The sequence below is a fragment of the Apteryx rowi genome, unplaced genomic scaffold (assembly GCF_003343035.1).
Source record: "Apteryx rowi isolate R43461 unplaced genomic scaffold, aptRow1 scaffold_121, whole genome shotgun sequence".
Classification (NCBI taxonomy): Eukaryota; Metazoa; Chordata; class Aves; order Apterygiformes; family Apterygidae; genus Apteryx; species Apteryx rowi.
Genome location: NW_020447431.1, coordinates 1,137,730 through 1,151,277, shown reverse-complemented (window position 1 = coordinate 1,151,277; position 13,548 = coordinate 1,137,730). Strand labels below are relative to the sequence as shown.

Below are 13,548 nucleotides of genomic sequence, written 5' to 3'. Positions count from 1 at the left end.
AAAATGGAAAGACAGTTGCATAGTTAATTGTCAGTAACCTATCAAAAAGATACAACTAACAGACTATCAAATTTTGTATGTCAGCAAATGACTGAACAAATGCCAGGAAAATAAGACAAAGGATAAGGGATCCCCTGTCTTTGTTCATGCATTTTAATAAATACCATTTAGTGTTACTCATTTGTAATATTCATTACATACTATTTTATCCAAACATTACTTGCAAACATTTTGAAATCTTTGCAACACAACACAACATGCAAAACAAGTTGCCAGTGGCTCTCRGTTTGAGGAGCTGAGGGAGAAATCAAGCTTTTATTGTACATGATACAAAATTACTAGGCAAAATTCTCCATTAGAAGAATCCACTTGAAATTTCTATATGAATTTTGTTAATAGAACTAAGGTAAGAATACGTTAAGGCTAGGCTAACAATTAAAATTAGGTAAAATATAGTTTAAAAAGATGGAAGTTTTAAAATCCTCAGACACATTCTTTTCTTCGTCCTGCTTTAAGGCAGAAAAGGAAAACCAGTTTGCCATCAATTCCTTGTTTGGGATTCTTATGGTAAAATGGGAATCTCTAGCGTAGATTTTTGGCTCAGGTGACATATTAAGTTAAAGGGAAACGGCCACAATTAGGTTATGTTCTGGCTGTTCCCAGGAAGCAGATGGTTCCCTGAGATCCACTGCCAGCTGGCACAGTCTAGCTTAGCTGGCACAAACTAGCTAGGGGCCAATACTAAACAGACAATCAGGGAACTGCAACCAGTTCCTACTGACTTTTTGTACTCTGCCACCACCACTATACAGTGGACACAGCGTAAGATCTGCTTGATTTAAAAATAGAGAGATTATGCACAAAACTTCTACACCAGCAATCTATTCTCAGATATCAATAGGAAAACAGTGGGTCTTCAGACACTCTGCTCACATAATCCTCAAGAGACTTGTTTCCATATCCTCTCAGAGATTTTAAGCTTCTAAATAGGGGTTAGGCATCTAAAGATGCAGATAGGCACCAAACTGGTTTTTCAAAATTGTTTGTGTCCCTAATTCCCATTCCTATCTAGCACAGCTCCTCCTCTGGTAAGCAGAGGACCCAGATGAATATCCAATCAGCTTAACTCTCAGCCCAGTATTTGGGGGGGAAAAAAATCATTTTGTCAGTACACAGATGATAACAAAGTAATTAAAAAATAGTCAATATGAGTTTATCAAAATATGTCATATACAAAATTATTCCTGACTTCTTCTTTGCTTAAGCTGTTAACACAACAGCAGCCAGGAGAACAAGTCCTACATGACACTCTCATAAGCAAATTAAGGAGATATGTTCTGGCTGGAATCATCACAAAATACTTGAAAAATTATTCTCAGAGAGCAGTTACCAGTGGCCCAGTGTTAACTTAGGAGGGCATTTTCTTGAAGATCCTAAAGAGATCTGCGCTATGCAAGGTTTTCATAACAAGTTTCATTACCAATTCAAGACAGAATAATGTGAACATGCATCAAGTACTCTGAAGACATCAAGCTAGGAGAGAACATGACTGAAATTTAGAATGACTTTTACAAACTGATGAGCTGGTCTACAAGCAATTGGATTTATTTCAATAGAGACAAGTGGAAAATGATACTGTTGACAAGGAAAAATCAAATACAAAGTGCAAAATAGACTGTAACTGTCTACACAGTGTACTGCACGGGCCATAGCCAGTGCAGTACAAAGGGATGCTGTGACTGTCATGAACCACAAGCTGACTGTGAGTCATAAATATGGTGCTGATGTAAAATATAGTGTAATTTTGAAATGTGTTAATAGGAATGTTGCATATATGGGACATGAGTTAATYACTTCTCTCTAATTTGTACCTTTACTGGAGTAGAAAGTAAGAGATTGAGCACCTCACTTTAAAAAAATACAGACTAATTGGAAAGAGTCTAAAAGAGCAAAAAATGTGAAAAGAGGTATAGAAAACACACTTGCTTGATTTAGAAAACACCAGAAACAGAGAAAATAACAGTTTCAAAATATCATAAAGATTATTGTAAAGCAGACTTGATTATCTTATTTCTCAGACCATAGGAGAAGTAGTAATACATTCAATCTGAAATTCACAACAGGTCAGGTAGTAAAAAAACTTTCTATTTGTGTGATGTAGTGCTAGAAGAAGCTAAAGGGTGAACAGCATGGAGCAGAGTAGAGCAGAACAAAACAGAACAGAATCTCTTTTCAGAGGTTTTTAAGAATAGGTTATCATCCAACATCTCTTCCAATCCAACATTTCTATAATATTACTAGCATGTTGAGAGGATAAGTGTATTAAAAGATTATAAGGCAATGAGACTCAGATCCAAACGGATTTAGCTGTTAAACTGAGGTTTCCTAACTTTCAATAGAAGTCACTGAGAGCTAGGTGCTTTATAGGAGTTAGACACCCAAATACCTTGTGGACAAAGGCATCAGTTACAACATTTATGCAGACTTTATAAAAAACTTAAGGTCGTGCCTAATTACAAAGTTAAAACACTAAATACAATAAAATAGGTAAATAGAAGAGACAGAAGCTATCTACCATCATGAAAGACAGAGTAGCAAGGTATTGCAAAAACTTTCAGAGTTGTTCTACCTGAATTTTAAAACAATTTTTGTTAATGCAGTAGTGACATTACCTAAGACAGAGAAAATACTGCATTATGAGGTATAAAGGAGACTAAAATGTTAGCTTCTTGATTTTCCACATATTAGCAACAAATGAAAAGATATATAACATGCAATCTGCTTCCTGGTTTGCTAGAAGAAGGTGCATAGGAAAAATTACTAGAAGGATTCATGAGCTAATTGATGTTCAAATATGGGCTTATGATTTTGGACATTATCTTGGACATTATCTTGTGCTAATGTAGCTATATTAGATTTCAGATTCCATATTAGGACCATCACACTACTTTAGCAGGCTTGAAAATAGCTTGGAAACCTCTGCATTGTGCTGCATTGTAGATATGCCCTAAAAGTCATACTTACTAAACGGTAAAAAGACATTTCAGCACCCAGCACGTTGTTATGAGTATGTTAATACACATTATGACTGTTGCTTTATTTACTACACATGGTGGATTTTTTGATGCATCTGGGTTGCTAAATCTCTGTTTTTACGTCTTTTGGCCAGATTACACCATTTTAATTGCAATGGAAATATACAAGCATGCTTTTGCATCTGTTTTTAAAATTTCGAGACAAAACAATGCAGTAAATTATATAATTAATTCTTACTTCTATCTTCGATGTACTCATCCCAGTTAAATGTTGTCACTGTTGTATTAATAAATGTACCATTTTCACCTATAGAGTTATTAAAGTAGGAAATAACAGTTGTTTCAAAAGTAGAATTGTCTGGAGGCCACTGCAGGCATTTATTCCTCAAGTTGCCCATGAACAGCTGCAGCCCTATTAGTGCAAATACACTCAGACAAAACACAGTCAGGATCATGACATCCGAGAGCTTCTTCACAGACTGAATTAGGGCTCCCACGATAGTCTTCAAGCCTGCAAAGAGAAAACACTTTTATTACGATGTTAAACAGATACTAAACACAAAATATCATGTGATTTTTCCTGACAAGATAAAGATTGCATGCAAAATGACAACTAAATGAGTCTAATGTTTGTGATACAATAATTTTCATGAAAAGCCTGATTATTTGTGAAGATGAATGAAAAGCTGTAAGTTTATGCTTTCTTGAGAGTGTACAGAAATAAAAAGTAGACATTCCCCAAAACATTGTTTATGCCAAAACGAGTGATTTTATTATTCATGCTATATCTCAACCCTACATAGAAAAGTATCGTTTGCTTTTACTGATGCCTCTTGCCCAAACCTTTTTATATGAACCATTTAAAAAGTATTCTGTATTAATAAATCCTCACAAAGACATTATAAATTCATCTGTGAATGATAACCTCATGATAATATTCTTATAATATAAAAGGGGTGATGGTTTGGAGAAGAAAGACATCTTTAAAACAATTCCCCATGCATGGCCCATGCTATCCTTTATAGTTTTATTTTTTATACATGACATTCAAAACTGATTTAAAGTTTCTATATCAAGTGCCTGCAATAAATGATAAAATTTGCATCAGTATGAAAGCTTAAAATTAACTTATTTTTAAAACATGTAAAGGAAAGCTTGATGTCATAAGATGCAAATCACATAGGCTGTTTACTGCAAATATCTCATGCAAGAATTGTTAAACTCAAAGGCTGATTTTTTTAAAAGAAAATACAGCTAATCTTAAAGAAGCAGAAATCAATTTAAATAAAATTACTAATCTTGATTCCTGCTTTTTTATTTTGTTAGCAATGTTTAGCAAACAACAAGGCTTATGCTTTAAAAACGTGAGTACAGCCTTAGTGGAACAAAAGTCAGCCTCAGTGTTTAACCTAGCTCTCACCTGGAATGACTGATATTGTTTTCAAAGCTCGGAGAACTCTGAATGTTCTCAACGCTGAGACATTGCCCAGGTCCACAAACTCTGTCACATATCTGTAATAGGGGAGTTCACACACAAACACAATGACAGCACACAAATAACAGTTGGAGATACGAGGGGCCTAACACCTTACACCAACTACTTCTTACCTGGGATTACAGAAATAGTTTTCAAAGCTCTCAATACTCTGAAAGTTCGAAGAGCTGAAACATTGCCTAGGTTTACAAATTCTGTTACATACCTGTAGGATTAAATCACAGTTATTCAGAATTGAGGCAGAGCTTATCCTATTTACTCGGGTCTTTCATCAAGACCTCTTCACCTTTCACTGCGTTTTGCCTGTATTATTAATATGCTTCTGATCATAAAATTAAACTAAATTTTGCCAAAGTAAACCACATCATTGACTTAATTTTTGAAACCTAATTTGGTAGTTTATGACAGGAAGTCAAAAGGATGCCTTTAATTCTGGTGTACAGAAAGAAGACAGGATATGAACAGTTCGGTCTGATGGCGTTGGCAATCCTTACGGGCTGACACACCATACTGGCCTCTGCAGCACATGCTTAGTTAGAAACACTAAACTGTACAAAAGAGGTAGAAGAAACATATTGAAACTGCAGGAAGTCCAGGCTCCAAATGTTCTGGCTGACAAAATATGAGGCAATTTTTAGTCACCAATTTCAAGCTATCAGAAAAAAAAAAGAGGAGGAAAAAAAACAAGTAGAAGACTTACGCAAATGTAATGACAGTGAAATCTAGCCAGTTCCATGGGTCTCGAAGAAATGTAAAATCTTCTAAACAGAAGCCCCGTGCAAGAATTTTGATAAGTGACTCAAAGGTATAAATTCCCGTGAATGTGTATCTGAGGAAAATATGCAAAATGAAATTTATAGAAACAAATATATATGATCTTTATACATTATACTTTCTAGTTGCTCTATTCTCATTATTTTCTTCTCTTTAAGTTGTATAAGAATTTAATGGAAGATATAACCAACTTTAAACATCTGCAGAATTTACTGGGGGGGGGGGAATGAAATTGCAATCAAGAGACTGCATGAGAACCCATAGGGGAAGTTCAGATTCTATAATCCGCACCAATGACTCAGTTACAAAATTCCCCATTATTTCATTGGTGCACATTTATGTCCAAACTGAATCCATGTTACAGCACAGAGATGATTAAGTTCTGGTTTCAGGAGAAGTTTCTAGACTAATTTTTTTTTCTTTCTAATTGTACTTTTATGCCAAAATGTTGGTTAGTAGCAGGATCTGGCAATATGCCAACCCTCATCAGTCCTCATAGACTTTGTTACAGGTAAGCACGCTCAGTACTTCACATTCTGCAAGAAAAGCATATAGTACTGGAATGAGATGAGTACTTTCAGATGCAAAATCCCATGTGAGATCAACCAAAAGTTTTTACAAATTCCAGTAAAATTCAGCTACTCATTTTGACTGAAAAAATATGGTTGAAACTTAAAAAGTGTAAATATTTAATTCTGGCATTCTGAGTGATTTAAACTTTCCATCTTTAAATAATGTCATCTTGAAATTTATTTTCATTTTTATCTTCAACGGAAAAGAAGATGAAACATGCTGTTTCATATTGAACTGTTTAAAAGGCTCAGAGTGGATTTCAGACTTCAGTCAACCAGAAACCAATTTCCCCATGTGATTTTTTTCAGTACAACCGCTAAAACAAAAATTAATTTCCTGCACAAATCTACTCAACAGATAATCAGGACTTCTGTTGTATATCTAGTTGACGCAATATAATGACATGAAGAAATATTCAAGCTAGCTATCTTTACTCATAAATACTCACTATATGCTAGACATCCTAAATACATGTATGTTCGTATTGAACTCAAAATGACAATACTTCCATCGACTTTAATAGAGCTATGATTGCACTGCTAATAACTGCAGATTAATCTGATAAATAACATCGAAAGCAATAACAGTGAAACAGCAGAAGCACAAATTACTATTGTAAAAATGAAGCACCATGAAGAGCAGTTTTTTCAAACTGTGGCCTACAGCCGTGGAATTATCACAAAGTCTGTGTCAGTGGTGTATGGGGATCTAGGGGTCGACACTGTGCTGGACCTTTCCTTTCTGGGGGTTGCTTCCCATGGGAAGAATAGCCAACCCCTTAAATACTTAGCCAATAGCTTCTTTTTTTTTTTTTTTTTACAAGTTTGTAATTTTTGGATTGTCTTTGGTAAAGGCAAGCTGCCTAATGGTGAACATAGTCATCCATTAGACACTCCCTTTATTTATAATGGTTACATGATACAGACAGAAGGGTATATTCCCCCACATCCTTACACAGATGCAATAGAGAATACAGTSGAAAATATTTATAAACCACTTTTTGCATTGTCATAAAGCCACCTTCTTCTTCATACATTCCCCATTTAGTACTGCAAATAGAGAATGGAAATTTAACAACTCATTATGAGGGAAGTGTAAAATGTATTGACTTCATATTACACAGAAGAAACTAGCATCAGAATAGCTGTTGAAAACATATGCCACAAAGCAGCTGCTGTCAGTAGATGTCATCCTTATTAATATAAAATCATTTACAGCAGTTAATTTCAGATTTCTGAATATTATTCAAAGAAAATCCATTTAACTTACTCTACATTCTTTGTCCAGTCTGGAGGGTTACTCATGGTCATAAAAACACAGTTGGTCAAAATAGTGCACATGATAAGCATGCTGAATAATGTAGGTTAGGAGTTAAGGAATGTAAGCCAGAAAATCTCTTTAAAATAATATCAAATAACATCCTGTTTTGGCAGATTTCCAGTATCAAGAGCTATTTATCCCTCCACTGCTCTGCTGATGCTCAGGGAAAAGCCCTGAGTATCTTAAAATTTCCATAGTCATTGCTTAATAAGTAAAAGAGAAAAATCATGCACTGAGAATTAGAAAATCTGAAAGATATAAAGAAAACATTAACTTTAAGAAGGTCCCAGATAATTTTTTCTTTTGAAATAAAAAAGTGAAAATTTAAACTGATGGCTTCTAACATTATGTAATGACGCAACAAGCATTTGTATTGGAGGATCTAGATAAATCTGATTTGCTTCATGAATACAAAACAATGAAAACATTTTCTTCATAATACTGTCATGTTTCACCATAAAATGTCAAATACCAAAGTTTTTGCTTAACATTATAATACACATATTGAAAGCTAGAGTTATCATTTTGTAGGAAAGAGTATAGGAAAATTCTAGGGCAAAAATCAAGTTATCCATGTTTGTTTTATATATGACTTCAGTGATATAAATGTTGGTGGAGGGGAAGGCACATTATATTCTGAGAAAGAGCAATCTAATGAGAATCCAGAACAGTTCCAAGTCATAAGTAACTTCACTGATTTTGACTGAACTGCTCTGGATTTACATCCTTGGCTCTTATGACAGGTGACATTCATCTTAGAAATGAAAATAAAACAAACACCAAAATGAAAAGCAGACAGATAATACACAAAACATCCACATGATGGCACCATCACCCAAAATTAGAAAGACAGCTAGATAGAGCTTTAGATTCTGAACTAAAATGCAGGTTCATATGGTGCTCCTGTCCAGAAACTTGAGCAGATTGGGGTGGAAAGTACAGTGACACTCCCCTCACAAAGTTTCCTTTGCACGTCTAGATTAACAAAAACAATCTTCAAGTGACAGTAAATATTTCTACTTTCTGAACCGTCAAACTGTTGTGGCATGACATGCAGCAATCCTTTGAGTTGTTCTGCTCAGTAAAAATATTTCAGATCTTTTACTCAGAATAAGGCTTCTTGCTATATAATTCTTATATAAAAGAAGCAGAAGAGAAAGGTCAGTATTTTAAGACCTATTCAGAAACATATAAAATAACTTGTTATAAGCTTTTTAACATTCCTATATTGTGCACAGGCTTTTGAATTTTTTTTTGATTAAATACCCTCTCAGCTTTGCAAATCCTCACTATTCTTTTACCAATGGAGAGATGACTGGAATACACCTTTCCATAATTTTAAACAACATTTTTAAACATTCTGACTTCCGCTGTGTCAGTTCCATGATTTTCGATTATTCTGTGTAATAGAGTAATACTGTTACATGCTTAAAAGTGTCACATAATTGACAAATGCATATTTGTTGTGACACCTGTAGCAAGCAAACATGAACCAAACAACCTAGAGTTGTGAGTAATTTTGCATTCATTTGTAGGCTAGCCATTGATACAAACATCCATCACATATTAAACTAGGGCAACTAACAGACTTCCACTATACCAAAATTTAAAAAGTTTATTTCAAGCATTTATTCGACATGATCATAGGATCCCTACAGATAATGCTACATAAAACCCCTTTCATTAATACAGAGTGTATATGTTAGACTCTTTTGAGATGTGATATTGCAAATGTTTGTATTTGCTCCTTAAGGAAGCAGACTTGCTTAAGCCAGTCTTAAGCAGACTTAAGTAAGTGAGTCAATGCCCTCACTGTTCATGTTAGCATTTGGGATCAGACCAATGGGATGCCTGTTGTGGTCATATATTGAAACACTGAAAAAGACAAAATGATAGAATTAGATATGCAACTACTAGCATTAGCTTTGCAATCCTCTACCTACAACATGGAAGTCTCATGACCTACTTGAAGACTATAGGATTACAAAGACATAAAGTAATAATGATCAAGAAATAAAATAGACAGGTAAGATACATACAGGATTGAGAATGTATGATAGAACAAGAAATCAACCTATCCTCTGCAATTGTGATGTGAATCATGAAATGAAAAGGAATAATGAAACCATATTTTTACTAAATAGTCATGCAAGCAAAAACCTGGAATCAAAGATTCAATTTTAACGCAGAACATCAGGGAAGGACTGAAAGGATTTTGAGCAATATATCTGCAGTTTGTGAAAAATGTGGAGGAGGGGAAAAGATGAAAAAAGATTTGAACACTACAGAAAAAATAGAGGGAAGGGAAAAGAAGAAATGGGTGAGGGAAGAAAAAAGACACAGGAAGAAATGTGTAGAGGAAGAAGACTGGTTGTCTGGCTTCTGATATTACTATATTAAGATCCAGCAATGAGCATAAATGCAAAARGGGAAGAAGAGAAAGAACAGAAGACAGAAATAGGAGAGAGAAAAGGGACAAAGCACTGTAGATCACGTCCATCCTGGGACATGTGCCAGAGAATGATTTAAATACTAAGTAATATTTCATTCACTACAATTTTAAGACTAAGCACTTGAAAAGGATATGAATGTACCAAAATCTTAATAGCTATTTTTCTAAGAGGATTGAAAGGAGTTAACATGTACAGGGCAGAGGTGGCACTGAATCGGAATATTGCCTTTCCTTTATTCAATACTATAAAGGTCTGGAAGAAGAAACACAGAATGAAAAATAGCATTTAAAAGATATCAACAATTACAACTTTCAAAYCCAGCATAATTTTCATTTCAGTACTAACTATATTTGGTCAAAATCTTCTTTCATTTGTACCCCTCGGCCCCAGTCAGAGTCTCCTTGTCTAGTTCACATATAGCAGCATCCAGCCAAATTACTACAAGATGAAAGCATTTTAATAAGTTATTTTAGAAACCATAAGCAATCCAGATATTGCTAGCTAGAAAACAGAGCCACAGGTATATAAGGTACTAAGGTATATAATATTTGAAGTATTAGTGTACTTTGTGTMGCTTTTAACATATATATACTGAGATATATAACATTATAAGAGTCATTAAAACTTCAGCCTTTCCTGATGAGATACCAGCATTAATTATCAAATCATCTAAGTACAATACAATATTACAATGGAGTGACATGATATTCAGGAATGATCTTCATAAAAACAAATGAAATTGCAAGTGTTTGATAACCAGTTTTTAGACATAGCACCGATGTAGTGGATTGTTTTCTCTGTATTTTAGGAATAGAATAACATACTGTTTCTCTTTTCAAATGTTTCTTGAGAGTTTAATACCTGCAATTCTGTCTATTTTTTACGTCATAATTTACTTTTACCTAATACAGAATTCAATAATCCATTTATTTTCACTGTCTGTCTGTGGTTTCAGCAATAATTCATACATACTGCCAGCATTAAAATAGCACTTATTAGCTTTCTTAAATAGCTTTCTTAAAACCTGGGAAATAAAGAAGGATAAAGCCTTTTTTTGACATGCAGCAAGTTTTTTAAATATTTACATTTGCATGCATTTGAGCAAATTACTATCTGTTTCTATCATCTTTCTCCACACAGGACAGCCAAAAGTGGAAGTTCGTTCTCATTGAAGGTAAGAGGATCCAGCTAGTATTGCTGGCTGCACTAGAAATCCCAAAGGGACCATGAGCCATGCAAAGCTGGAGCACTGCCAGTAGCCATGCTCTGCCTCAGCTGGGATTAGAGGGCAGCGTTTGTAAAGATTTTGCTCTGCTTTCCGAGCAGGTGTGCCAAATACAGCAGCTGAAACCCTGGAAATATGATGCCTTCCCCTGCTGGAAATCATAAACTTCAGCTCTTCCAAACTGAACATATTTTTGTTCCCAGCTACCCACTGTTTCTCACGGCATATTTTGGTCCTTAATTGGAGAGGAGAAAGAATTGGTCTCTAAAATACTACCTTCACTACCATTGCTTTTCAACTGTATTACTTTCTTCCTTGAGTTCAAGAAACTCTGGCCAAAATCAGAGATTTTCAAATACTGTTGCCTTTCCTCTGGCAAAACCTCCACTGAAGCACCACTTATGTGATGTTGGTCTATCAAGATATATTACAGTTTAAAATGGAACCTGACCTAAATAAACAAGGCTGTTCAAAGATATACAAAGACAGCAAGAAAAATATCAAGAGAAATTATGACTGCAAAGCACGTACTTTAGGGTCTTAAATCTCCAACTAGAAACCACTGTGCTTTCAGAAAACACCACCACAATGACTGTGTCTGTCTCACTCAAACAAGCAATTCAGAAGAAGGAGTCTACTTCATTTTCACAGTTAATTGCAGAATTACTCTTCTGGTTTCCAAAGCATGATAATGCGTGTGCTAACTTCAGGATTTCCAGCACTGAAATCGGTATTTTTATTACTGCAGAACTGGGAAAGAAGGAAGGAAATGGAACAGCACTTTGACCCAAATACCATTTGCCTTACTTCCAGACCTCAACAGGATTAATCACTTGAGGAAAAGGAGCAGAACACAGTGCTTAATTGAAAACTTAGTTTTCAAATTTAACTCGTAGTTATCCACAGCATAAAATGAGCTTTAAGAATGCTGCACTGAACATTTAAGGTACAGCTTATTTTTTTTTAAAGCTGTTCTCCTTCTTTAGCTTAGCATGATATGCCTATATTGCTGTTGTCTCAAAGGAACATATGAGTGATGAGGCATATCCCTAATTCCTGAAGGAAGATCTTCACTTCTTTTTTTCCTTAGTTCAAGTTTGACTCCTAAAAATTCTTGGGGGGTGTCTTTCTTTTCCTTTGAAGTATTTTTGTGTGTGTGTTTTTTTAATTCACTTGTTTTTATTCACTAATTTCCACAGAGAAGAACTTTACCTACACATGTAGAAAAGACGAAGATGGAAAATCAAAAGAATTTCAGTAGATCTTTCTTTACTGGTAGAATAATGATGGTGCAATAGCTGTGATGCCATAATCTGCGGGACTGGGAATCTGGAGGAAACCCAAGGCCAGCTGCAGAAAAGTCTAAAGTTTAGCACTATTGTGCTTGTCTCCAAGACTTTTTTTTAAACAAAAGATATGGGTTGGGTGTTTTTTTTAATAAAATATTTAAACAATTTTTTTTCAAATAACATAACATTTTATTTTGTGGAAACTGCAAGAGAAATTCCTACCTCCTCTTTATTTATTTGCCTCTTTAAACACCCCCTCTTTGACAACAATCATAGAACATCATGAATCTGGATAAGAAAAATTTTTCACCCAGAATATTCAGGAGAGACATATGATGCCTCTCTAGAGTACAGCATGAAAGAGGAAAATCTCTGGCATATACCTGAGAAATAACCTTTGCATATTCCTCATCGTTCCCCAGCAAAAAGAGAATAAGACCTTGGCTTTCCACATGACAGTGAAGAAAGTTAGTGAAAAGGTGTTTAGCTACCTTTGAAATGTGTTTCTTAATGAAAACACTGAAACTGTTACRGAAGATCTGCTCCTTTCATGTTTATAATAGAGCAATTAATAAAATAATAACACTCTAAAAATAACCCTTGTGCTACTTCTTCAATAATTTTTCTGCGTGTAAAACACTGAAAGCTACAAATTAGAGTAAAATGCCAAATACATTAAAAAAACCCAAATGCATCTCTACCTACAAACTAGGTTCTGCAAACTTTCATTAGGAACTTCTGTTCTTACAATTGAGATTTCTGCCAATGAAGTCAGTTGGAATAACATAATTAGAAGTAAAGAATGGGCCAAAAGCAGTTGAAATATTATGCCCATCATAGGGTTTGTTGTATTTTAATCTTCTTAAAGTCTGATAGAAATATACCATTCACTAGTAATAAACACTCACTTTTTTATTGATATAATATGGGTCCAGGTCTTCCAAGGGTTCGGACACCATTCCTGGAGGTATGTCACCATAAATAAATGGCAGTGTCTTTCCTGCCTCCAGGTCACTATTTGGCTTTGGGCCATCTTCATCATCATCATCTTTGCGTTCTTGTTTGGATTTTTTAGCTTTTTCTTCGCTGATACGTTGTTCAATAGCTGCAAGTGATTCTCTTGTGAAATAGCGGAAGCTGTCAGGTCCTGGTGGTACCAGCACTGATTGTGCCATCTTTTCATCCTGCACCTCTTAATTACTGTTTAGCCTCTCTCATAAAAAAGTGCTAAAAACATAAAAAACACAGAAAAAATTTAGAGCAACACACATAGTCACAAGCAATTTACAGGAATACACCTTTATGTAATTTTCTGTGGGACAACTTGTTAAATACAGTAATCATCATCCAAAAGGAGGATTTTTTTGTTCATTTTTATTTCAAG

General features: G+C 34.8%; 1 protein-coding gene across 9 annotated transcripts in view; it reads right to left on the bottom strand.

Annotated features, from left to right (window-relative positions):
• The window catches only part of LOC112978105 (sodium channel protein type 2 subunit alpha), a 58,492-nt gene extending 45,147 nt beyond the window's left edge, over window positions 1–13,345 (bottom strand). For 3 of the 9 annotated variants that reach the window (XM_026091274.1, XM_026091280.1, XM_026091311.1), the window contains exons 1-6: window positions 13,073–13,339; window positions 9,784–9,902; window positions 7,147–7,236; window positions 5,231–5,359; window positions 4,644–4,735; window positions 3,274–3,546 (exon numbers count right to left, since the gene is read on the bottom strand). In XM_026091274.1, the coding sequence (XP_025947059.1) occupies window positions 3,274–3,546; window positions 4,644–4,735; window positions 5,231–5,359; window positions 7,147–7,236; window positions 9,784–9,902; window positions 13,073–13,339 (970 nt within the window). Of the gene's footprint in view, window positions 1–3,273; window positions 3,547–4,455; window positions 4,548–4,643; window positions 4,736–5,230; window positions 5,360–7,146; window positions 7,238–9,775; window positions 9,903–13,072 lie in introns of all 9 variants that reach the window. The other 6 variants (XM_026091261.1, XM_026091288.1, XM_026091304.1 and 3 more) reach the window with 4 other exon arrangements.
• Window positions 13,346–13,548: the final 203 nt, after the last annotated feature.